General features: G+C 43.0%; 1 protein-coding gene across 1 annotated transcript; it reads right to left on the bottom strand.

Annotated features, from left to right (window-relative positions):
* Positions 1–7,873: 7,873 nt before the first annotated feature.
* hs3st3b1b (heparan sulfate (glucosamine) 3-O-sulfotransferase 3B1b) lies at positions 7,874–27,502 on the bottom strand. Its single transcript, XM_018666172.2, has 2 exons — positions 26,639–27,502; positions 7,874–10,600 (listed from the first exon to the last, which is right to left on the bottom strand). The coding sequence occupies exons 1-2, from the start codon at positions 27,220–27,222 to the stop codon at positions 9,982–9,984; spliced, it is 1,203 nt and encodes a 400-aa protein (XP_018521688.1). The 5' UTR covers positions 27,223–27,502; the 3' UTR covers positions 7,874–9,981.

The raw sequence follows: 27,502 nt of genomic DNA, 5'->3' as shown, positions 1-27,502 counted from the left end.
TGCTTCCCACCTACGATGACACATGAATTTCTTTGTTTAATTGATGAATTTGTCTCATCTAATCCATGTGTACCCTGTGGTGTTTTTATCAGCTGTGATGATACAGAAGGTGGGGTGACATACACTTACAGCAACCACGTGCACCCATTTTGTATCCACCTGACACCAGGCATGTGAAAAATGCCCATCTGAATTTCACAAAGCCTAAGGTGAAATTGAAAAATTTCTTGTTTTGACCAAACAATGGTCCAAAACCCAGAGATATTAATTTTACAATAATATAAAACAGAGAAAAGCAGTATATTGAGAAAGTAAAACCAAATATTGTTTTGCATTTCTGCAAATATGACTTAACTGAGTAATTATCAAAGTAACTGCAAAATGAATACTCAAGCTAGTTTTGCTTTAGCTACGTAGCCACCAGGCCAATTCATTTATTCAGCCTTATAAGTGAGTAGCTTAAGTATCATAAATTTGAAATGTTGATTGCACTCTCCAAGTTATGCAATGTACTCTAAGTTTACTGTAAGACACAAATACATAAACATTTGTATATGTGTTACATGCCAACAAGACATTTTATAACCATGTTACAGGGATGCAGAGAGCTGCATCATTCACTGTACAGCCTGTGTGCAGCATATATAAACTTACACGATGCAATAACATTACTTATAGACTTGAGTGGCACACTAGAGCTCACACAAACAAGGTAGGAGCTATAAAATGCTTTAAAGGTATATAAATCATACATCAGAAAAGCAATGCTTTATTCTGTTGGAATGTTCCACACAGTGAAACATGGGGAATTGTAAATGCAATTTTGCAGGTGCATCAACACCCGTCAAAACATCTGTCTAACATACACTTATATTAGCCTCTATACCATTCTTTACCCTCTTTAATCTGTGGAGTCCACCTGCCTTGTAATCCTTTACATTTTGTTTTTTTTTTTCTTGCGTCCGCTGGTAATAGAGTCACATCTATAGAGCCTGTGGAGGCTTCATGTGACCAGAGGGGAGGGTTTACACTTGTGGGTCGCACACTATTCCTGTCAGGTTTCCTGTCACGAGATGAAACAGAGGTGAGGCAAACATGAGTCTGCATTCATTAATAAGGGGATATGACAGACTGGGCAAACAAGCAAGTACTGATGTAGCACATGAGCAGGTTGTCAGTCTGTTCTCCTGAGCTTCCAAACATGCAAATACATCAATCTTCAATCGCTGGATTTATTATCAGTGATAAATGTTATGTTATTACTTATTACATGATACCAGAGTTTCCTGTGAACAGATATCTAAATTCACCTCATCTTTCTACAAGAGAGGGCTGGGGCTGGAAAGGGGGCATAAGAGAGGACAAGTCAAAACCTGATCTTGGCTTGGATAAAGGCGACGGAGGTGAGGTGTAATTGACTGATCTGAGGAAAGCAAAACTGATAGGGCAGCTGTATAGGGCCCTGCTGCAACACCACCTTTGTTTAACCGGTCATTACCCCCATGTAAACCAGCACAGGCTTCTCATCAGGTGCGTCAACTAATCTCCTTTTATACCTGCGGTGATAAGATAGACTCCCTCTTGATCCCTGTGTTTCCTCTCGGCGTAACATCTCTGGGGCTTAGCCTGTCGCAGCATGTCTGACATCTGTCAGACAGAGGAAACAGTGGAAGGGGAGGAGGGGGCCTGGGTGAGGGGAGAGAAGGAAAGCATGATCCAATGAGGCCCCAGATGTAGGGGCTATATTTGGCAAGTAGTGGACCTTACATCCTCCTGAAATTAGTTTAGTCAACTCTTTCATTTCTGGAAGAGTCTATATAATGTTGCATTTTATGTCTTTATAATCTAAATTCTGATTCCAGCAAAAAATTCCTCTGAAAACTGACTTCATATATTTTCAGTGTAGCAAGAGGTCATTTTTTGATGTCTACTGCTGTTTTGTAGACTGGGGGGAATTCCACTGAGACAATCCTGCCTTTTAAGATGTGTGCAGGTTCTTCTTTATCTTCCTTTCTCATCTAATTCCAATCACACGCATACACACGTACGCATGTCTAAATTTACCATATCTTATTTTTATTTTTAGAGGAACATAATTTATTCTTGTGCCAATGTTGCTGACCCTATCTATTATCTACTATAAAAGGATAATGTTTATTCACTCTGTGTGAATGAGGAAGCTAAAAATAAGCACTAAACAAGATGCAGCATACACAATGCATGAAGACTGCATATTATCAATTTAAACTGTGACAACACCTGAGCTAATAAAGATCCACTTGGGCATTTGATATGCCGACACACAGACCCATAAAACAACACTCTACCTGTCTTGGCCCAAGTTAAGTCCCAGGTTGGGTCAAGATTACTAGGACCTTAAACCAGAACACTGTTTCTGGAATGTTAAATATAACTAACCCCAGAGACCAATATCTCAAAACCTGAGCAGAAAACAAAAAGATCTGTAGGGTCATATCTCATTACAGGTAAGAAAGTGAGAAAATGTGTTTTTTGTGGGGAGTTTTATTTATTTGGTAATTTTGCTGGACTAACTGAAGGTGCACAGGCACAGACTAAATAAGGAGTACAGCAAAGGCCAAAGTGTAAGCTTGCGTGTGAAGCCATTCACCAAGCCACCATTTCCCTCTTAAAGAGCTGCTCCATGTTGAGCTCAAAAAGAAGAGCGGGGTAGACAGCTAAATTTTTAATGCCTCCTCCTTTCCCCACTGCTTCCCCCTAACCCCATCCCTGCGGGCCCCTCTGCCATGTTTCCAGCCATTGTGACAAGGCTGTTTGGATATTGTGCAATTGCTTTGCAGCAGCTTGAAGCTAATATGATCAAACACACCACATAGCAACCTGCTCTGGAGGTAGTGTCAGGGGGACGGGAGGGGTGGAGGGGGAAGGGGTTTGGATCGGGGAGGGAGGAGGCACTGAAAGGAGAGAGTCAATATGGGGTTCGCGTGTCTAGCGCTGCCAGGTGTCTGCTCCCATCCCAAAGCCCAAAGCAGCAGCCGCCTGTACCCATAACAGCCCGCGAGGCACCCTCGATGACAATAAGACATCATCTGCAAACGCTACAATTACCCCCTGTCATTCTGCTGAGCTTCTCTGTTAATTACACAAACCATTTCCTTCAAGATGGCTGGCTTGGCTGCCAGCCCGGAAATCTATCATTCCTGTATCTGAGTCTGTCAGATCTATGAACAGGTTAATCGGGTTAGTCATGAGTTAATACAGGTGGCTTAGATTCAGGGGACAAGCTGGGTGCTCGCCAAGAGAACATGCTCCACTTCAACCTGCCAAGATGGGGCTTTTTTTTTTTTTTTTCGTCATTCACACCACATCCTGTTTGTCCTCTCTGGTGTGTCTTTCAGTGCCCCAGCTGAGCAATTATCCAGCTCCAGACCTGTAAATATCAGCAATGATTTCTGATAGGAAGCAAGTCACTACCTGTATGTGGACTGGGAAAGGGGTTGGGCTTGAAAACCGCACGCTGCTTTGCTTCAATGGATCCTGATAGCTCTGTTTGCACTGTATCATATTGTTCTGTAATACGGGCCACTGTTTACTTAGAGCAACACATTTTCCATTGAGGTTAAGTGGCTCTGTGGAGAAGCAGTGCCACTAGCACACACCTCCCCCACCGTGGTATTAGCCAATATTTCCAACTGGCAGTGTCTCAGCCACATCTGTGTCCTTGTTTGGACATCATCATCGCCTGTTGTGGCAGACTTCATTCTTTCTCCCCGTGGAAACACAGTTGGCATGTTGGCACACATGCAATGTTAACGCCAGCTCATCCACTGCATGTTTTTAGCCTTAGATGTATCTTTATATGTAGTATTAACTGTATTAACAGTAAGCAACATCAAACTTATGTAAGTTATAAGGAGTAGTTGTCTTTATGAAAATATTATAAACTAATTCTTCTGTGGAAATACCCTAATCCCCTTTTTACTGTACATTTATGTTTTTAATCCCTTTGGATTATGTCTGTGACTGACAGGAAGGAAACAGTTTACCCACCTTTTTATTTGCCACTGCATCTCAGCATGCATGCCATGGGGATTTTTATGTTCCACTCGTTACAGCCAACCTCTTCCTTAGGGGTTGGAAAGCATGAACAAGACTATTTGGTCTGTTCAGCCAATACAAATTGGGATGGGAAGTCTAATAGCATCAAAAAAAAAAAAAAAAGAAATTTATTCCATCCGACTCTGCCCCAGTAAAGTGAATCCGAACTTAAAAATACAGTATGCTGTTACATGTTGGTTAAATTACAATAATACTGCAACCTATCAACTCTTCCTTATTTGAATAAGCCCCAATTTGAGTTGTGTGTTGCAGCCACAATCTTTTGTTGGTTTTGTTTACGCAACCTAACAGGAACACACAAACAACTAGCAGGATGTGTCAGTCAGATATAGAGCATCTATACCCCTGAGAACACAAAGAGAAAACAGTGATTCAGAGCTAATTTTAACTTTAGAAAAGTAGATCAGTCCGAGTACCCACCTTATTAGTTGGTAGAGCAAAAAATACTGTAAAATATCTTAGATATTATTTTACACTTGCAGATTGTAGAAAATGTTACAATGACAATATCAGGTTTCAAATGTGACTTTAAAATTGCACGTGGTTTCCCTGTGCTGTAGGTGAAACTTATTCTGATTACTTCCTAACTTTACCTAATTAGTTTGGTTACAAGCTTAAGACTATTTTACAAAAATGAGCAACATAAATATAAATAAAACTTGGACCGCCAAAATCCCCAGGACCAAGAAACCTTGACCCACAGTTTGCTGCGGATGTCAACAGCTCTGTCTATGGACAGGTTTGTAAATATATCATCCCTGATATTGTGAATGGGCACCCTGTTAATACACAGAGGTGTTTCAGAGCCTTGTAAATAAACAGCCCTGGAGGTGTATCTCATTATGAGCCATAAGGAAACATTGGCTGCTTTTACAGGGAGTGAGGGTGTGGGTAATGGGAGGAGGCATTTCCGATAGGCAGGCAGACCCACCACTACCAGCAACCAAACCTCCCACACAGCTATGGGTCACCTGAAACCACACAGACCCCCCACCTCTATAACCACAGTGCCAGGCTGAGCAGGAGACATGAAAAACAAAAAAATAGCCAGGACTTTTTTTTTTTTTTTGAACCCACTCCACAGAAAGCCAGCCCTACACATCACACACTGCCTGCCTACACCATTCACTCAATCACACCACATGTGTTCAGTAGGTCAGCTACAAATCTTGTTTTAGTTTTTGCACACTTTATGAGTAAATATAGTAAAACATAAGTAAATACTGAACTGTTAAATTGTTACACTGTTCTCACTTAAGTGTCAACCACAAGAGGCAGAAACAGAGGAAACAGAACGATGTAGCCTAACGCCACACATGCAAGCTGTTTAACTTACATTTTTCAGCACATTATTTGAGGAACAGAGGTTACTCTCTGTTTAGGAGTATTGTCCTGTTAGTAGGCATCTCCAACAACATCAAGTTAAATGTCTGATAAAGTTGCAAAAAAATATTTTTGTTTACAAACCATCCAACATCAAAAGGAAACATCATAACTAAATCACAATAATGGATGTTGCACAAAAAACACTGACATCTACCTTGTAGACTACCTTGTATACTGAGGTGGGGTCTACATCAGTAACATTATGTGCACTATGACACATCCAGGTCCAGGTTCTTCCTTCTGTTCAGTTCATACTGTAGTTGTAGGGGTTTCCTGTTGCATCAGTATTGCACTGGGAACATAGAGAATATACAGTACAGAGCCAAGAAGGCACACACCAAGCTAAACACAGCTGAGAATAGGGATGATACTTAAACTCCCCAACAAAACTGAACAAACCTGACAAACACACACCTGCATGTTACTGTTATGTATGTGACAAGCTAAGCTGAGTTTCCTACAGAGGTCACTATTACAGTGAAATACTGATGAGACCAGGCTGAGTGAAAGACAATATTCATGTTTATAGCCAGTGCCAGCAATCTTGTTTGCAGGAACAAAAAGCAGCAACAAAAAGCAATAACACTATGCTACTCGTGTTTCAGTAATATTTCAATCAACAGCATGAAAGGGACACCCAGCAAACAAAAAATAAGCATGACCACTGAAGACAGCTCATTCACAGCTAAAGCCAATGCAAAACACACAAGAGCAGGTATTAACAGCCAGCAGCCAAATGACTGTTAATATACAAACAGAAGCTACTCAGTCAAGACAACTCAAAACATGCATGTTAGCACAAGCTGTTAGCACTTACCCTGGGTTTAGAGAAGCTGCGGTCACTGGCATCTTGGCCGAAGAAAACTGTCCAGGTACCAATAGCTGCTAACACCACTGACAGAAAACCAGCTTGAGGCTTGAAGAGCACTTGTGTGGCTTCACAGCTGATATGACTCAAGGCCAAAGAACCTTTCTGAATCCAAACTGCCAAAAACACGATTATTTCCTCAACGATATTTCCAGAAGTGATAATATCTGTCAGGTAGCGGCTAGCTTGTTTACTAAACTCTACATTAGCAATAGCAGCACGCTGTAGCCATGAAACACAAAACAAGAGGCCGTGTCATCAGGCATGATTGCAGCAGCTGGCGGCTCCCTGAACCGTCGGGCGTCTCTTGAATTAAAGGGTCATTTCACAGAAATTACAACAAAAACCTACAGTGTTTTCTCACCTCTAGTGGCGTCTAGTTATGTAGTTTTGGTTTTATTTTCCCAGGTTTTAGTATATCTGCCCCTGAGGGTTCTTCCTCCATCAGAATAAGGAATTGAATTTCCTATCTAGTGCAGCAGCTTGAAAAATATATTTGAAAAGTCACCAGAGATGACTCTTTATAGAGGCGATGTTTGTTACTTTATGTACTCAATAATATACTGTGAACTGTTTCAGTATCCTTGGTAGGAGATATTTCCTATGAAACTGAGTTAGCAGACCATTTCCTCTGGAGGAGATGCCACTGTTTTTTTTTTTTCATCTAAATGTAATTTGGCACCACATTGACCATGCGTATGTTATTTGTGCGAACAAATGGAGATTAAAAAAAAAAAAAAAATGAACATACTCACTTGAATTGTTGAATTTCAGCTCATGCAGCATTGTCTGTCCCTGAGCAGTTCACTTTGCCAAAACTGAAAGCTCACTTCAAAGTTTTTCTCATAACCCAAAAATATACTGTGAATGCTCTTTCATAGCTTTTATGAGAATTGTTTCTTTCATGAAGCGTAACCTTAGTCTAGCCCTTCAGAGGTAGTAGTCATTTAAAAATGCTTAAATTTGATTTGAGGGTGTAATTTGCCATTTAAGTAACAAAAAACAACAACAAGAGGATCAAGCAAATAAAAGTCAGGCAGAAAAGGTTTTGGTAAAATATATACTTTTTTATTTATTTCTTCATACAAAGAAATATTATGAATGTTCAGTATTTAATCATCTAGAAACATCTGTTCCATTTTGCTTTTGCATTGTGTAAAATTAATTCCTTTGATGTACATACCACAAAATACTTGATTTACATGTCTTTTTCATTTTTGTACATACAGATCTGCTAATCTAAATACATATTATATGTGGGTAAGACAAACATTTCTAACATTTTAGATCTCAAAACAGGTTGAATAAAACTCAACCATAACCGATGCAGCAACATGGAGTAAACCCATGAGTGCAACTTTTTTTTTTTTTTTTTTTTTTCAGATATTCCCTCAATTACATGAACTTCGACCAAAAATTCAAATGCAGTACTCCCATCAGTTCCAGGGAAAATGTCAGACTTTCCTTCCACAATGCAACAGCTTGCTAAGACAGGTCACCATAAATGCTTTTTTTTATATATATATATATATAATCAAACATTGCACTAAGGAGAGAAGGGGGGATGAAGGCTTAAAATTCTCACTAGGAGAATCATCGCTCAGGCAGAGTGAAAGGATAGCACTACAAAAAAAATACAGTGTAACAAGCCTCCATCTCCCCTGTTACCATTGGTTTGAGGCTAAACCAGGCAGCTGGTTTCAACTGGAAAATAAGAGAAAACAGAATTAAGGTCATAATCTGTTTTAATGACATGAGTAGGCTAACTGTTTTGGAGAGGATAGTTGAAGAGGCACAACATTTCCTTAACTTCGAAAGGAAAGAAGGACAATCAAATTGAACTAAAACTGAGTGACAGTCTGACTTTTAAAACTGCTTTGAGGGACCTTTGATGTGAGGATAGGTTGTGTACATTCAGTCTGGGCTCTGCTTAAACACAAGAAGCCCTCCTCTGGATGCTAATAATCCCTTCCCATTATCCCTGCATTTTCACAATGGCCGCCACATTGAGCATGCATAGCATAGCGTAGCACAGCATAAGGTATCGTAGCACGGCCGTCTCCCTGTGCCCTTAAAATAGCGTGCCCCCCCCTCCTCGCTGCAGAGAGATGGGGCAGCACATCAAAGAATGATAACTACGCATTTTCTCCCTCTTGCATATCAAGAATTCAAGCAGAAAGACAAAAACAACGAAGCAATGGGGGGCGAAACGTGATATCAACCCAAAGGTTTGTTTTTTTGTTTTTTTGTTTTTTTTTTTTGGCAACAAGTTGAGTGTTGAGATCTGTGGTGGAGAGATGCGACATGTGAGGATGAGGAGGGTGAATAAGGCATAAAGTATATAGGCCATGGACGATGGCACATGAGGTTTTCTGATGACACCAGAGAGGTTAGACAATGAAACCCCACCTGAGGCAATTCTTGCTGTGCTGAGAGTGCTTCACAAAAACCTTTCCTCTTCCTTTGATCTCTTTAGTCTAGGATCTAAGATGGGGCCTGGTGGACCCCTGTTATTTCGGTGACGTGAAGCCAAGCTGTTGTCTGTCTGTCATCTTTTCTATCTTTATGCTCTATTTCTGACAGATAGGCCTCTGCTACCACACGCAAAAAAAAAAAAAAAGATTTTCCATCTCGCTGTGAAAACAAGGCACATACGCCTCCCCCTCCAACCCGCTGTGCTCCAGCTCCGCTCTCCACAACAAATCAAATGCCGCTCAAGGAAATTTGATTGAGACTTTGTGTGACCTTTGAACTGAATGGATAGGGCAAGAGCCTGGCTTCAAGCCAACACTGCACCTAATGGGGAGCTGGAGAACGGAGGCTCGATCAATCCTGTAGTTACCTTTACCCAATTAGCATAATGTTAACATGGGCCCTTATGTGGTCTGGGATAGGATTTAACATTTGATGGATGGGTCATTCATTAGAGCAGGCAGCAGGAGCACTGAGAATGAAAGGGCAGCTGTATACTTTAAGCATGAGTGACACAATGAGGATCAATTAGGCCTATTGATCTACCTGTTATTGAGTGGAAAGGGACATGAGAGCTGCAGCTTAGGCTGATACCAGTGTAGGAAAATTGCATGATTTAAAAAAAAAAAAAAACTTAAGGGGAGGGTCTGTATTTTAGTGAAACACCTTATACAAGAATCACACTCAGAATGACAGGGTTTGAAAAAGATGAAAGTAAAGTTGTGATGCATGTATAAATGAGGGATGCACATGGATAGGTTGTTCTCCACTTCTCTGTGAGCACTCTGTACCCGTAATATGGTGCTTTCACATGTTCCACCCCCAGTTTCTCCTTCAGTTATCGCTGATTATCTGCATTACCGAAGCACCGATAAATCCACTGAGTTTACAGGACCACGAGGGAGGAGCGAGAGAGTTCAAAAATTAAAATGAGGAATGTTAAAAACAACATGTGGGCCAGATGTTATGTACAAATATGGTTAGGCAGCTTAGTGAATTAATTGCTTAGAAATAAAAATAAATTATTATAAAATAGATTTCTGTACATTTTACATATATATAGCAATATCTCCACATCTTGCCATTGAATTACAGATGAAAAAAAAAACACAAACTTCTCAACAAATTAACAAAAAAGAAGTCTCATAATTTTCACATCAATCCCAACCAAAGTTATGTCCTGTCATCTGGTAGAACTTCATGTTGAAGGGCCTGTAGAAGTCCCGTAGCCTCTGCACCACCTCAGGGTCAATGTTGGGATGGGTCCTCCCTTTGGTTTTGCCCAGGCAGTGGGGCTTGCTGCTGCCCTCTGCCTTCTTGAGGCACGGGAAACCCTTGGTCTGGTTGAAGTAAAAGTGTTTGTCTGTGATGATCCTCTTGAGCCCCAGGAAGTCCTGCACGCGGCCCAGCTCTCCGGCCGGGTCGCTGATCAGGCGCTCCCCGCTCACAAACAGGATCTGGTCCATGGGGAAGTACTGCAGCCAGTTGTCCAGGTGCTTGGCGTAGATGCCGATCTGGATGGCGCTCCACGAGGTGTCGATGAGCCCCGTAGTCCTATTTTTGAAGGTGAGGCTCTCGAAAGAGGGAATGTCGGGCTTCTTGGACAGTGTCTGTGTGTAGTCTGAGATAGCCCTGGTGACTGGGTCCCTCACCACCACGATCAGCTTGGTGTCCCGGGACATGGCGGAGATCCGGGCCGGAGCCTCCCTGGTCACAAAGTAGCTTGGAGTTTTCTCCATGGTGATCTGGCCCTCCAGAGTCTTGGGCATCAGCTCCCTGCAGGAAGACAAAAATGAACGAGGATAGAAAAAAGGAGGTTAGGAGGAGGGTAAGGTGGAGCGAGGTCTTGCATAATGTAATCAAGTTGATGGAGTGTACTGTGTTCTGTAATCACTGACTGTGTTTAGCCTTATTATAGGACTCAAAAACCTATTAGTGAAGGCAGCTCTCCAACATCAACAGGCTCACTCACTCATAAGATATCTCACCTCTGACAGAAAACAGAAAACCCCTATTTACTGCATAATCAAACACAGGGAAACATTTACAGGAATTTCCAAACATGACCAACCCTAAGTTAAACCATATTAGGGATAAGAAGCTGGGTTTCCCCCCTCTTCTATTTGCAGCTAACCTACTCTGTTACCCCTTAATAATTTTCATTATGAATCATTTTGATTCACCCTGACAATACATTTTTTTTATGATTTAGCTCTCAGCATGTGTGAATTCTATTATCTGATGTATCTTCTCTGAGCTCATCTTTCCTCAAAGCTCACTGCTGGATGCAATGTTCCAAAGTGGTCAGACTTAATCAAAAGCCGCCTCCCTCTTTTTACCATTGGAGAAAAAAAAAAAACCCACACTCAGGCTGCCTTGCTGACTCAGGAATAACTGTGCCATGGTGCCCCACCTCTTATCCGATCTGCAAAAATAAAAAATTAAAAAAATGCTACAATGCTGAAAGATGATGAGGCTTGTTTCTGTTTCTGTTTCCTTTTTTTTTGACAAGAGCGGGTTTGGTTTTGGGTGAGGGCTGGCTGATGGACACAGATATGTTACATGCAGACGTATAATCAAGAAGTGCTTGAGAACAAACGGTCTTGAAGGGAAAGTAAATGCACTCTGCTCTCTCAGTATTAGGTTTCAGAATTGGTGGCCAACCGCAGAGTCTAGATTATGGCCGAGGCGATAAGAGCGGTTTGACTGACATTGGGACGTGGATCACCTTTCAATCTGTGGCCCCCCGCCCCAGGAAGAAAACCAGCCTGTGTGATGCTATGTGGGATCAAATGCGTTTCTGGTGCTGGCCGGGTGGGAAGGGTTCGGATTATAGACTAGGAGGCTACAACAGCCAGAACTGTTCATTCTGCTTTGTTGCAGTAACAGTTGAATGAAAAAGATGACTGAATGCTCAAGAGGGAAAAACTCAAGGGAGACGCTGATAACAAAAAACAGCAAATTAGCAGTTTAAAGCAATAAAAGGAGGAAAAAACAAAGGAATGGAGAGATAACAGGGAAGACTGGTCTATCAGGGTGAACCCACTCTCACAGATAAGACCTGTGTTAGCCTGTTGTACCCTAAACCTTGCCTTTGTTATTAAGGCTACAGCACTGATACACCATTGTGTAGACAGTTCTATTGTAGTGGATCCCATTCAAACACTATGTAATGCGACACAGAGTATTTACATGCCCAGAAAGGTAAATTACAATGTCGGGCACATTCTGATCTGTAATGCTCAATTTTTCCCTTGAGCTTCAGCTGTTTCTCAGAAATATCCTCTAAAAGCTGGAATCTAGTTCATGTCCATCTAGCTCATGGCTAATTCATGTAACAACGGCTCTCCTTCAATGCACAGTATTTGTGAGCAAGACAGAGGGAACGGCAAGGGGAAAAGAAAAAACACCCAACATCAGGTAACCAATAAAATGCCTTATGGAAATGGTGTTGGCAGATTTGTGTAATCCTAATGCAGTGCCAGTGATCTAATTATGATAATATCTGCTTGATTGCTGACACATCAGTGGGTTGAATGGACTAGACAGAGGGAAAGAAAGGCTATTTCCAAAACCTCATTAATAGCCTATTGAAATCAAAACAGATACAGCATGTGGTTTTATGCAAGAGCATGACAGATCTTTCTGCCAGCAAACCATTTCTGGAGATATAAATGCAAACAACGCATTATGAGCGCACGCACGTTCAAAAATCTCCACCACAATTTAAAACTGTTTATACAGCCCCTCTCGAACGTCTTCAAGGAATATAAACCAAGCATGCTCGACTTAAACTGCACACTATTCGTCATCTTCTCGATGCACAATGGCGATACTGCCTGCGAGCTTTTTTGTCAATCCTTGTGCTAACATACACAAAGAGTCCAGAGCCAACACAGAAGAGGCAAATGGCTTCCCATCTAATCCGATTTCAACATGACAATGGAGCATGGAGATAGGGAGGAGGCCTGAGTTACAATGTGCATAGTGATAGATTATGCTGATCCAAGCTCAGGGAATCCTTAAAAAAAAAAAAAAAATCAAGTATTGGGGGTTGCAGGAGCATAAAACAAGGGCATGGTTGGACAGCAAGGAAGAAAGAAAGTGGTGAGGAAACCCCTAAAGAAGCGCCAAATCCGCAAGAAGAGGCCCCCGTTATAAAAATCTCCACCTCTGACTTTGCCCACTCTGTCCGCCAAGGAGGTATTTAAAAAAAAAGGGCAGGAAGAGAGAAAAGAGAGGAGAGGAGGGGAATTTTAGTGGGACAAGCAGCTCTTGGAGAAACAATGCCTATTATGCTCTTTTTTGATTTATGAGGTGCTGCTTTTAAAGATTCCGTCAGCAAACAGGCAATTCTGTGACACCGGGCTCCTCTTTTTTCCTGCTTTTCTTTGAAAGTGAGCCATTGTCCCCTGAGCGGAGGGGTGAGCAGGGCAGTGGTCAGGGCAGAGGGGGCGGGGATGGGGGCAGAGAGAGGAGGAGGACAAGGGTGACGATGGTGGCGGTGGGGGTGCTTATCGAGGGCTGAGTGGAGCACTTCTCAGTCCCTCTCGACCTTAAGTGAGAGATGCCTCTTGGAGAGCCCTTAAGTAGAACGTGTGCCAAAGTTGCCCTGCAAACATCACCCTGTTCCCCTTAGATACAAAGGACTCCACAGACGTCTACTGTCTCATGAGGGGAGCAGTGACAGTAAGAACTGTAAATAAGTAACCTGACCTTAAATATAATTATGTAAAACTACTCCCTTTTTTGCATGTACTTTCACAACACGTATCTGTAGACATTTTTCCCCCTACGCGGCTCTCTGCACTTTTGTCCACTGAGAATATTCCCAAATTGAAAAACATGCCAAAAACAATGATAAGACAAAAAGCAGAAGCCCTTGTCACATGACAGCATCAAACAGGGCCCGACGGAGTGGCCCTTTGGCCTGGGTTTTAAAGAGCCCTCATCCTGCTGGAGATAAATGGCAGGCAGGAAAAGGGTTATTTCTGTCTGATGCTTCAGCCTCCCTCCTGTCACGTTTGATTTGATGATAACGGGCTGCCGCTGAGCAGTCTGCGTCGCAGCATCTCTGACAAAATGACTAGTTTGCTCATAGACAAAAGGAAAAAAGCTATTTGGCGCGTGTCTGTCGATTTTCCCTTCGATACAAAAGGTTTTCAATTGTCTCACATGTCACAGGGATGTTGAAAGCATTTGAATCTCAAATTAGGGTTTGTTTATTTGAATACAGACAAATCAGAGGGCACTCTGTATCCTCCGCTGAAGGGAGGGTGTGGTTTTACCCTTATGGGCATTTGAAGCTAAAGATGTCTGGTTTCTATGGCTTAGAAGACCCTAGAGCGAGTGTTATCTCCCTGTGAGAGGTTAACACCACCCAAACAACAACATACACTCAGCAGTGCTCTAAGTAGCTGTAAGTAGAGGATGAATTAACCTGTCTGAATAATCCAAGGGGAGAAATTCAAAGAAATAAGCTCCTCCGAGAAATCACGCCGCGACATTCATTATCAACAACTCACTTCTACTTTCTTCACATCAAACCCTTCCACAGTCTCCACTCCGCTCTTTCCCATTGATCCTCCAAGTTCCTCTGACCCCTGGCAATCAAGCCTTGAGGTCCGATAGCTAAGTGACACTTCACAAGAAGAGGGAGCGAATGAGAGAAGAGGCACTGAAAGGCTCCCTTTCTTTTCCGAGGACCTCTTACCCGAGCCCTTCGCATGAACCGATGTGTTGGATGTAGAAGCGTTTTTCAGGAAACACAAAGAAACATCTTTATTCCTTATTGGATGATAAGGATCTTGAGCGCCACTTGTTCGTTCATAGCCGAACACGTTCTAAATTTGATCCCTCAAGCCCCGGGAGCCAACGAGCATTTGAGTGTAATGTGTGAATTCAAACAAAAGGCACACATTTTATATGTCATAAGACAATGCGTGAGATATGATACTGTTAAAATCCCTTTCCTGGTGTTTTTAGGCACACTGTGAAAAGGATGGTAGATGATGCATGCAGATATATATGGTTCATTTCATAAATTTATGGATGAGTCATTGGTAAATAAAAGCAGTGCTCATGTACCAGCATTCCCTTTCAGAGCTCTCGGCTCACAGTAGGAGACATTGCTATGAAATGGAACTGCAGCAAGCAGCATATTTATGCAACACATACAACAACACGCACACAAACACACTATGGCTACTACTAAGGGAGACGGGCATGCGCGCCTCTGCTGGCTCACTGAATATTTTCAAAGTAGCATTTAAGCACATACAGAAGCCAGACATTTTGAAATACACTCCACCATGCCTGGAGTCTGACATTATATTTAACCACAGAGCATGGCTTTGGCTGTAAATTAAAAGAATAAAGACGATGGTTTATGGCGCAGTCAGCCGGGCCACTCCGATGCAGGGCAGGGAGAAGAGCTCCGGCTGCAGTTACAGAAGCTTCATCTGGTCTCTCATTCAAGCACTTGGAGCAGAGTCCAGGTGTTAGTATGTGGCCACTTAGAGGTTTTTGACAGTTCATTTCCTGGCTGAGAAGAGCCAGAGGTCCCTGCTTAAAGCTGAGATCTTGCAGGAGTGTATGCTAAAGGAGGTCTGTGAGTATCTGTATCTTATATGTCTCTGGTTTTTGCACTGATACGTGTCTGGGTGCCGTAAAGCACGCATTACCTCTGCTCCCCCGCTGTTGAGTAAGTCTCCATATCTGCATGAGCTGTGTCTTTCACACCTGCCTGTAACTTAAAACTCAAAACTCACCGCATGATGAACCCTGAAGTGATGCTACAGCTTCATCAACCCAATCAGCGTCAACTGTCAGTGCACCTCCCTGAGCCTGAGGTTTCAAATTAACAGGCTTCACTGAATAATGGTGTCACTGGAAACTCAGGAAGGTGGCTGAGTGGAAGACCCTCTGAATCATCTGTCTGCTAAAAGGATTAATAATGCAGGCTAGCCTAGTATCACACACTCAGACCTGGATGGGCCTGGGCCCTGCTTGAGATGGCCCATATCATGCAACTGGAGGGAGGAGAGCTAAATTCCTCCTCTAGATTAGTGGGAATGCTGCTGTCAAAAGGGCCTGTCAGTGCGAGTGGACCTCGACAAGATAAACTGTTTAGAAAGTCTCTTTCACACGGGCTGTGACACACTGGTTAACTTTTTGGCCACCCCCACATAAAGGCTAATTTCTAGCTGAAATACTGCAGTCTGGGCATTGTTTACCACTGTTCCCAGGTCAGAGTCATTCATCTAAATTTAGTATTTTCAACAGTGCTATATGAGAGCATGCCCTTATAAATAAAGCAGGTCAGGAGAGGGAGGAATTCTCTGACACTTGTATTGGATGTCTGATACATATCGGATAATCTACATACAATTGAGGATGCACGGGGACCTAATTAATGTAGATTAATAAATTCAAATATAGAAGCTCCTCAAACAAGCTCATATTTTCAAGGATAAGTCTCAATGGTGGGAAAATGATTAACAAGACAGGGAAGAAGAAGAAAAGCCATTAATGCAACACAAACTTTTCTCTAATTGATTTTTTTCTTGTGAAACACTTCCTCAGGAGACAGGAATATTACTCTCCAGCTAAAGTGCTCACAGTTCATGGACATCAGCAACCACCACAAAGGGTCAAAAGGCCTCAACAGTTCAGGAACCAGTGGCCTAGGCACTCAACTTCTCTGCACAAGCTTTGGTTTCATGGTATTTAATTAGAACATTTAATAATGTCTGGGAAAGAGGGAAAATGGACAAAAACTTCACAGGGTCTTAGGTCAGAGTATAATGAGGCTGCACCATTTTAAGCCTTTCCAGGGCAACATGCTATACTGGGTGGAATGGCCAAACTGGTCGGAGCCCTTGTCTTGCTTCTAGCTCTGTGACACTTTGACACCCAAACTCTGCGCTGGAGTCCTGGTCTAGTTGATAAATGCAGCTCCAAGACCCCTTTGCTCCATCAAGAAGTTGCACTATGTCAGAGCAGCCTGGGAATCTACTGACCTCCGATGTAAACAAAACAGTTAACCCGAACCAACGCAACCCATCCATTCATCATTTTTTGCTGGAATCGGGGAGTCGCGCTTGGCCAGAGTGCGTCTCTTATAGCATTTGAGTGTGTGTAGGAGAGGGAGAGTGACTGACGGAGAGAATGCGAGGCAAAGAGGGAGGAAAAGACAGAAAGAGGGAGAGAGGGGGAGTCAGGCCCTGTGGTCACAGACCATTCAGATTGGTTTCGGGCTCATACCCAGCCTGGTTTTGGAGGCAACATCAGACACTAGTAAAGTAGAATAAATAAATAGAGAACTAACCACCACATATAATGTCATGGACTCTATGTCAGACACCCCAACAACATATTATTCCCAGCCACAGCCCCCTCTGTTATGTCCTGCAAATACTTAAGTGAGGCTGAGACATTCTACTCTTCTATCGCTGTGGTCGCCTTGTGATGGGCAGCATCGCAGAGGCGTGACGAGCACAAATTATTCAATTCAATGAGTAACTATCATTTTTCCTACTCGGAAAATCTGTTTTTAAGTATATTTGTTGCTGTTTGGCACCTTTGGAAAACAACACAGGAATGTGTGGAACCTAGAACCACATCAGCCTGTGGCCATAGACAACTGCCTGGAATTACCCAGTGTTAATAACCCTGCAGCGAAGCGACACAGCCCACCATGTGGTATAAATAAAACAGAGGAGTTGGTGAAAGGGATGGTGGTAGGGTAGACAGCAGAAATACCTCCTCCCTTCCTCTTCACGAGTAGTAGTTTTTTTTTTTTTCTTCAGGCTTTCAAAATGTTGCCCAAAAAGCTTCATTTTTTCAGGCTAAGCTGAGGTGAAAGATCCCATCGTTTTTGGTAACACTTAACACAACATCTCGCCGCTTTGTTTGACATGTGATACATGACGAGTCACCTGATACTGCCACAGGATCGGCCTACTCGCCCTGTCTGCCTCAACGCCAAACATGCCACACACTCTCACCATCAGACACACACACACACACACACACACACACACACACACACACTTTGATCCACCACTTGGCGATATTACCCTGTATTTGTTTAGCGCTAGTAATCCTCACTAATCAGTGTGTTTGCTCTGGGTGTTTGCTGAAGGTGTTAGCCCAGAGCTAGCCACACATTCCGCTGCTCCATCAGTACCAGGGTGTGAGTGGCTGACAGCTTGGACCAAATAAGCCGATGAACCGTGACAGGATAAAAAAACAAGAGGCCAAACAACAATGAAGGGCTACAGGTGAAGGCTTGTGTATGTGAGCCAGTGTGTGTGTGTGTGTGTGTGTGTATGTGTGTGTGAGCAGGCAGAATCAGCCATTCTGACTGATTTCCTGACACTTGACATGCACCAAGAAGCACATGACTCCTTGATCTAGCTACAGCAAAGATGAATAAAAGATGAAACAGACTCGAGAAGAACATACATGCCACCACCCCCACTCCCTCGACGCACACACAGTCATACACACACACACACAGAAAGAGAGAGAGGGAGCAAGCAAGCTACTTTGCATCCTGTTTGAATCGGCTGTCATCCGTAACTGCCTGCACACCTTTTTGAAGACAGGTGAACTACAAAGTGGTGTGTGAGAGAAAGAGGGGATTTCCTCTCTACTGTATGTCACTCAATGAGCAGAAACCATCTTCCTGGGTGTTTTGGGCTATCATTTAGCTTCTATTACTCACACTGCAGCTGTTGTTGCAGGTTAATGGTTTACAAATTCCTGAAGACAGCCCGCCTCACGAGCTAACGTATAATTAGCTAAATTGAGTAACGATAACACCAGTCATGACAATTAACCTGCTCCATTCAGAAATGGAAAGAGTGGCAGCAGCAATCCTCAGGCACTCCTTCAGTTTTCTTTGGATCTCAGCCTAGATGTTGTCTCCTACAATATCTCCGAGCACCCTGAAGACAAGATAATTGCTGTTAAGAACAACAGGCACAGTTTTAACTGTTTCTGCCTGCGAAGCCCTGCCAAAAGCAGACGTCGGAGCTTGAAGTTTTGGCTTCAGGGATTCGTTATTTTGGGGGGGGGGGGGTTGGTACGGCTCGACGACAAATGTTTTCACCCCTCCACTATATCTCTATCAGCGAGCCTCTTGGTTAGAACAGTATCTGCTCTATCTCTGTGCCAGGAAGCTATTTTGTGAAGGGAGCAGACTGAAAATGGAGAGCAGGCGCATGATTTTTTTGAGAGCATTTAAGCATTTGAGAAATGCCAGATTATACTACATGTCAGCCATTGGCCAGAAGACTTCAAGGGATGTTTGTTTTCATAAACCTTTTCAACAGATATATATATATTTTTTTTTTGCAAGCTATCCATTCTGCTTTTTTTCTTGTCGGTGCACATCCAGAGTGCACACCTCCACCAAAACTCCACTATCCTCTAAATAACTTATTTAAAAATAGAACATCTTCCATTCTTTATTTATTCTAACCTGGATCAAACCGTAGGGTGCACGTGCCAGATCTTTTTCCATATTCCACAGCAGAGACAAAACAATAAAACTTCACATGTTCCAAGTTCCACAACCTAACTTTTCTCCAGCATTCATTAATACTTGTTACCAGGTTGTTTAATTGTCTGCTGGTTTGTAAAACGTTAAGTAAAAGCAGAATAGTAGCAGCTTAATAGGAGTTTTCCTGCCTCCAAAGATAGAGTTCAGTTTCCAGGGCTGCCTGCTGATTCCAATCGGTTAAACAAGGGAGAGAAAAACTACACATGCTGGAAAATAATGGGACTTGAATTGAGTTTGGCCAGGTTGTCTTGGAGTTGAGATGAAGTGTTCTTACGGCTCTTATGAGAGAGCCCAACAGCTCTGGGAGTACATCTAAATGGAGAGAGTGACTAGTGTCGAGCAGCCGTGGTGCAGAGAGACAACTCAGGGCTTCTAATGAGCTCTGCTCTTTTACCGCCAGGCTAATGGAAACCTCAGGAGACCTCTCTCTCTTTCTGTGTGTGTCTTCCTCTCTCCCAGAGGCAGGCGCACTCTCTCCAACACCCAACACCCTAATGGCTACCTCTGGGACTTAATACCTGGGACAAGTGAGGCTTTACAGGTTTACTGTCATCACTTTCTCCTCTTCCTCCACCTTCTCCTCGACCATATTTTCTTTATTTTAAATCAGTAAGGAGGAGCTCCCCGACTAACCAGTCTTTAATGAGAGTAACAGAGAACGATTAACAAAACCATATTCAAGTGTTTGTCTCACCCGGCCTCCAGGGGAACCTTCTTAATGTGCTAAAGAGTGTTTATTTAGCAGCGATGAATGACCATTAACTCTGGAGGGAGGATGTCTGGTTTTGTTCTGACATGTGTAACAACATCCAAATTATCACCTTGTTAAAAAGGGGCTGATTCACACGCTGCACAGAGGGAGGGTTTGTCTTTCCTACGCTTCCTTTCTCCCCCCGCCACCACAAAACTACTTCATTAAACTACTCCATAAGTATTTCATTGTCGTCGATCTTGAATTGCGTTGACTTCTTCCGCCGTCCGCAGGGAGGAAGCAAAGACATTACTGTAGCAGCAGCCACATGAGTCTTCTCTGCGAGAGTGAATGAGCACAAACAATAGTCCGCGCTTTCTAAAACGAATGTGTGTGTGTGCCCGTGTTTTTCTGTTTGCGTCGTGTGAATTCAGGAGTGTGTGAATGTTTGACAGCAAGTTCCTGTCAAGCTCTGTGGCTTTTATCCTCAGCTCCAGCAGGGGGTTCCTGTCTGTGTGGCAGCCATATTGTCTTCACTGGTATAGGACTAGTGTTCACTGGACACCATCAGGAGGAGTAGTGGAGTTGGTGGCCGATTGGGGGAGGGGGGGCAGGCCACCACAGTGCAGCCACAGCCACTCCCCTATTCACAGGTCTCCCCTTTCACAATTAACCGGTCGTAATTTGGGGATGAAAGCCGCCTTTTCACTGTTTCTCCACCCCCCGGTTACTCTCTATTCTCAGATGGGCCATGCCAGCTTAGGCAAGCAGGGAGAGAGGGCCTCCGTCCCCTCTACACTGACCAAAGGCTTCTCTGGGAGAGGGCCGCTCGTAATCAGCGAGGCCTGCAGCGAACCCCGCCCAGGATTGGATGAACCGAGCATGACATGTGACACTATTCTTACGCAGCAGCAGCAGCAGCAGCGAGTGCACAGCTGGAGAAAGTGGAGAAAAGTGGTTCATAGGGGAGGGGTTATGAGGATGATGTTTTTTTGGAGGGGGGTGGGGGTAAATGGGGTACCATTAACGAATAATCCACTCATTTAGGAACTCAAGGTGGAAGTTTAGCCAACACAGAGGCACAGTTTCAGGCTGCTTGTTTTTATGTTATGCCGCTGCAGCTGAGGATTTGAGCAGAGGATGTGAACCTGCTGTCAGCTGTACGGTTGGCTGGCCGGGCGCTCGCTCCCCGAGGAGCCGTGGAGTTCCAGGAATCAGGAAACAATCAGAGCGCCAAAGTATCTAATCATCTGAATTCAGCATTGTCCTGTCCGGAAATTTAGCCCAGTTAGAGCCGCTTAAACTTTCTGTGCTCAGTGTTTCTGTCAAATTTAGTGTTTTAAAACAAAAATCATTTATATAAATCAGTGGGGCCTAAAAAAACTGTCCCGTCATGCTATTGTTTTCAGCAAGGAACAGCTATAAAATCCCCAATGGGGCCTGTAGCTTCCAGCAGCTTTCTGAAGCGCTGCAGATGGTCAACACACAGACCCTGTCAGCAAGCAGACGTGGGCCTGACCCCAGTCAGAGGCCCTTAACCCATCTCTCTACATTACCTCCAATAAGGCCTGACCAATCAATACTGGCTATCCCAGAGGAGCCAGGCCATGGCGACATTTGTGCAGGCTGTCTGAGTGTTTCATTCTTTTGTGACAGAAGATGAAAATTATTAGTGACTTCGACAGCTGAGCCTGTCACAACCATACAAGTGTATAGATCTCATGAATAACCCCCTTTCCACACCTTTTGGATTTCTACACAACATCCCCATGTATGCAAACATCAGATGCTTTGTTGGTCTGATGCCTTTCACTGGCGCCCCATAGGACCAGGTGGCCTCTTTTGGTCATTGAGAGGAAGTAAGGAGGGCGAGGTCAGTGGCAACAGAGAGTGGATGGGTCACCTACATGGAAATAGGAGCACCCCTGCAGCGAGCAGATAAAAGGACGTGCACCCATCCAGAACTGTCCCCGACATGGCCAGGAGCCGCAGTCTGACTCTGGCTCAAGAGCTACCAGTGGGGGAGGACCAGCCTTTAGATAACGGCTTTCAAACAGCACAGACTTCCGCAAGCATCCCGAGTCTGATAGCGGAACTTTTTTCTTTTTTCTTTTAGGAACCCCCTTTTTCAACAATGCTCCACTTGTCCTTTTGTTGTGTGGTAGTATAAGTAGCTTAGTCTGTTTACCTCCACGTGTTTTAACACAGGCTAGACTGGACAAAAAAAAACTAGAGACAAACATTTAACATTAAAAATGTCATAGTACAGGGAGCAACAACAAAACAGGCGATCTCTGCTACATTCCAGTTGAAGTAAACGTCACACAAGTGTAAACATAGTCATATATCGTAACACTCATGCCACCATATGACCATAAACTCTATTACTATGCTCTCTCCAACATGTTCCTAAGCTTCTTGTTTAATGCTAAAGCCACTCCAAGGGAGGAGCACCAGCGTCAACACTGCCGGGCCCCGACAGTGAGCTAAGACCAGAGCCCGCGACACGACAGCAAAACCACAGTACAGTAATTATATATCAAAGCCCCTTCATAGCCAATAGGGCTAAATGGAATATGAAGAGAGCGACATGCACCACAGACTGACAGGGCGAGATGAGGGCTGCAGTCAACAAGAGTTAGGAGTAAATAAAACGCCTCTCGTCAAAGAGAAAACCGGAGCGGTGTGTGGAAAGTGAAAACTTTTAACTATCTGCAGCTTGTTTCAAAGTTACATATCACTGCAAACATGCTGTAAATAAATAGCTGTATATATATATAATATATATATATATATATATATACTGAGATTAGTCTTTTGAAAAAGTCAAATTTGTAAATTTGTGCACATTTTACTTGTTTTTTGGGGGGGGCTTTTTCATGATTTTATGACTTTATATTTGGGCTTCCTCCTTGTTTTAATACATCATCTCCTCTGCTTTTTTCCCCTCCTATTTCCTTTTGTATCGTATGTTTTGAAAAGTGCAAAAAAAGTGCTTTTTACATAAAAATACAAAAATACATACAACATAACTTGGTAACAGTTGTTGCTTCACAAGATGCTCACACAGCTGACCCTGAGCTCTAATATGTATCTGCATGGGTTATTTATCTTTTTCATGAATTAATTTACTATTTGCCATTAATGTATGTGCAAAAGATAAGTACATTTTTTTGCTTATCACAGTCAGATAACACCAGTCGCACTCTCTCCACACCAGCACACAGGTGCAGACAGAAATGGGGAAATAATGAACCAATGTTCCCGTTTACATTCAGTCACACGGGCCTGTTGACTCTCTCTATGTGTGTATGTGTGTGTGTGTGTTCCTTGGGGCCAGTTCATGCATGACCTCACAGTGAAAATGTGTACCTCCTGATACAAGGACCCCTCGGTCAAAAGCATGAATCATGTGTTTGTCTTTGGCACAAATAAAAACTGTCAAAGTACATCAGAAATCCACAGTAAGACTTGTTATCACCACCTCCATTCATTTTCAGACTTCTCTCTCTCTCTCTCTTTCTCCTCGAGTCTTTTCTGCTCCCTCTATGGCTGCATTTACTTGGTGGAGTTCCAACTCTAAATGTGTGTCCATTGGGAGAGGCAAAGATGGTGCAAGCTAGTTACAATATTGGATGGTAGAGAGATTGTGCAAACGAACAAACAAGGAGAGGTGAGTTGCTCAACTCGCACGCACACACATACACACACACACATAACCGTCTTTAACCGCCTCCATAAATGACCCTCACTGTGATCCGATCATGTTCCCACAGAAAACATTTCAATGCCATGCAATTTTGCCTATCTGGAACATTCCAGCGTTGTGTTCTCTCCCAGTATCTGGTCCTAATGGGAACATTTGGATGGTCAGCAATGAATGAAAAGTATGATTTCCTTTCTCTGTCCATCCTCACTTGAGAAAAAGAAGCACTAAAAACTTCTTGGTTGTTTTTTTTCTTCCACTGCAGGGACTGCTTACACCAGCTGTTTCTCTCACACATACATTTCTTACTGTAGTTATTCAATAAAAGCATGGCAAGACAGATTTCACTGTTCTAAACCCCAGTCTGAGTGCACTTCTGTAAGAGACAAACAAGTTAATGGATTTTTGTATGGCATAACCACCGCTGTTTAGATATCCTGTTGCGGCATAAATTACCTCACTTGACAAAAAAATAAAGAAATAATAATAATAATCTGAAATTGCGCACTGCAGAAGTTTTGGTTGCAGAATGAAAAATAAAAACCGTTCTATATATTTCTGTATGTGTGAGTTATAAGGAGGTTATTGTTTTTGGCACCAACAGGAAAGAAAATATGACTAAACTGGATTTCAGCTTTCAGACAGTGCACTGTATACGCCTCAATTCTATCTCAACAGAAAACCTTGAGTCATGACTTCTTTACATGGCTGAAAAAGTATTAAATTTCACGGCCTAAAAACTAGCAGACAGCACTTTTCCACAATTCCCCCCTCGACCAGAAAAGTTGGAATTACTGTAGGTGGAAGTCGGGTTAAATAACAGCTTCTCCTACAAAACTCCAACCTAAAGGCCTGCAGTAATTCCTCAGTTCCTATCAAAGCAGGCACATAAAACTCAACACAAATCAAGAAGCAGTGTCTTTATTTTGAATGCTGCCAACACTTGGGTTCTCCAGTCAGCTCTTTTTTTTTTTTTTTCTTTGTTTCATTAAAATTGTTGGGGCCCTCTTCAAGGTCTTGCATATTTAACATGCAGGCTGAGAGCAGGAGCCAAATCTCCTTAATTCCAGATGCATCTTTAATGTATTTATCATTTAACTATTTCATTTTTTTTTTTACTTTTAAAACTTCTGAAAGTTACACATTAACACACATTAGAAGCACAAGACGTGGCATTTTAAAGGTTGACAGCCTGTGAAGGAAATGGCTGGAAGTAATTAGCAAATTCTAAGCAGAATTCCAACAATCAGTCAATAAATTGATTCTGCCATCGGCAATTAATTGGCCATAACCTGTCCCTGGTTACTTGTAGATAACAACAAAGACACAATGACCGGCCTGGTCATGTATTAATATTATGCAGATTAAATTACCCACCCCCCACAAAACGAACTAAAAAAAAAGGAGATGTGAGATTTGAAAAATAACAGAACTTTGACGAGCAGTTATTCTGGTTGTATTTTCTAACAGACTGCGGCTGTTGGGAGCTGCAGTCATTAAGTGCTGTCCTTCAGCTCGTTATATGAACGCGTTGTGATGTAAATGACGAGGATAATGTTAGTTTGTCGACCTCTGAGGATGTTAAACGGTTTTAGTTGGGTTGTTTTGTTCCTGAGGAGGATCCTCACTTTGTCTTGGATCCCCTCCTTTTTCTCGCAGCGTAGGCTTTTGGGGGGGCCTGCGGAACTCATTGACACAAGAATGGTCAGAACGCCTTCAAACCTCCCAGGTCTGTCAACACTATTAGGTTAAACGTTCTACACGAAGAAAACACTATCATAGAACTGTGTTTGTTCTTTTAATCGTCAAAAACGATCCAGAGATGATTTGTTATCTGGATCTTATCGCGCTGGGATCAGACTGATTTGTGCAAATTGTGCCATAAGCAATGAGCCTTATATCACACCGTAGTGTAGTTAAGTATAAAAGCGTCTGCTGGGTCAGGTTTTGTCAGACCAAGTGCAACAGTATGTTACTGAGAGCTGAAATCAGCACGACTATAAAACAAACTCCTGCTCCCGATAAATAAAAGGCAATTCATTAAAAAAAAACGAAACAAAATGTAAAGAAAAAACGACTGAATTCAAATTTAACTTGACAGAAAAACCCTGAAGACGCATCACCGCGAAGGTGCAGTGTTGCACTGTGTCCAATAGAGATCACTGCACATCGCAGAAACAGGCCAGACTGACTGAATCTCCAAGCAGCTTCAGTGTGACACAAGTCAGTACTTTTAAAAAATAAATAAATAAATACACTCAAGATATTAAAAATCTCAGTCTGCTGTCAAAGCTTTAAATTAACACATTGAATTAATCAGGAATAATCTGGGAGAGCCAACTGCCTGAGGCGTAAAGGGACGTAAAGAAAAGCAGAGGTCAGAACCAAACTGCTTCCACCCTGTTTATTTGGCTTAATATGGTCATTTTGGAATAAACTCTAAACCTGTTGGATGATGACTGTAATGAAAATATAGATATAAATTTGGTTTATATTAACGAGGTCCACATGAGTGTCCTTGCAAAGCAGTTTGGAGTTAATTCGCTTGTTCAGTTGTATCGAAATCGGTGTAAATGTTACTGAGGGAATGAATAAAAAAAAAAAAACGACAAAATTCTCTGTAAAGATAAAACAGTCAAATAAATAGAAAAGGGCACATGTGAGCCGCGGTGTTGGCTCTGATCGGTATCAGCAGAACTGACTTGCAGCGCTGCGCCGCCAATTCTCCTATAAATCTGTTTTATAGAGTAATAAAATCATCTAAAATATCCTAAGTCACATTTTTGTTTTCTGAACATATTCAACCACCATCCAGACTTAAAGTAACGTTAAATGACCTGGTCTTACCTGTACCACTCCAGTCCGTTGTCGTAGTTGCGGTCGAAGAAGTGCGGCTCTGCTCCCACGGCTCTGATGTCTGGATGAACCCGGAGAAACTCCAGCAGAGCCCGGGTCCCCCCTTTCTTCACCCCGATGATGATCGCCTGCGGCAGCTTCTTGCTCCCGGAGCCGTTGGAGAAGCTGGACATGGCGCTGGGCTCCGGGGCTCTCTGCTGCTGGTCGAGCCGCATCTCGTCCCACTCCTCGGCTCTGTCCGTCTCCAGCTCGTTATTGAGCAGGTCTCTGGACGCGGCGGTCCTGATGGACGGCTCCTCATAGTCGCTCTCTATATCCTCCCACGGCTGCGGTTTGGCCAGCAGTCTGGACACCAGGTCCGTCCTGCCGCTCTCTGTCCTCTTGCCCACCGCCGAGCCGGTCTCCTTGCCCCGGTAACTGTCCACCACCAAACTTGGCATGGTGGAGCAGTAGCCCACGCAGGAGTACAGCATGTATACCCAGATTAAAAACATGATGCTGAGCAGTATTAGTTTCTTCTTCACGGGGCTTGACCAGAGGGCATACAGGCTGTGACAAACCTGGCTATATTCCATAAGCCTTTCGGTTGAAAATCATATCCCAGCGGCGCATATTGCCTAACTCACTCCCGGTGGCACCTCGGCAATCCTCGCAAAATTACGCACATGCTCACCTAAAACTCAAAATAAATAAAACTCACAAATAAAAACAAAAAAAACCCCGCTAATCTAAATATAACCGAAGAAAATGATAAATCCAGGAATGAAAAGGCATTGAGGAATTTTTAATCATACTTATGGCTACACTATGGAAAATTGTTGAGCTGAGACAGACGCACCGCGGTGCTGCTCCACG

The sequence above is a fragment of the Lates calcarifer genome, linkage group LG23 (assembly GCF_001640805.2).
Source record: "Lates calcarifer isolate ASB-BC8 linkage group LG23, TLL_Latcal_v3, whole genome shotgun sequence".
In the NCBI taxonomy this organism is placed as follows: Eukaryota; Metazoa; Chordata; class Actinopteri; family Centropomidae; genus Lates; species Lates calcarifer.
The sequence above is the reverse complement of the archived record's forward strand: the minus strand, read 5'-3'. Positions and strand labels throughout refer to the sequence as shown.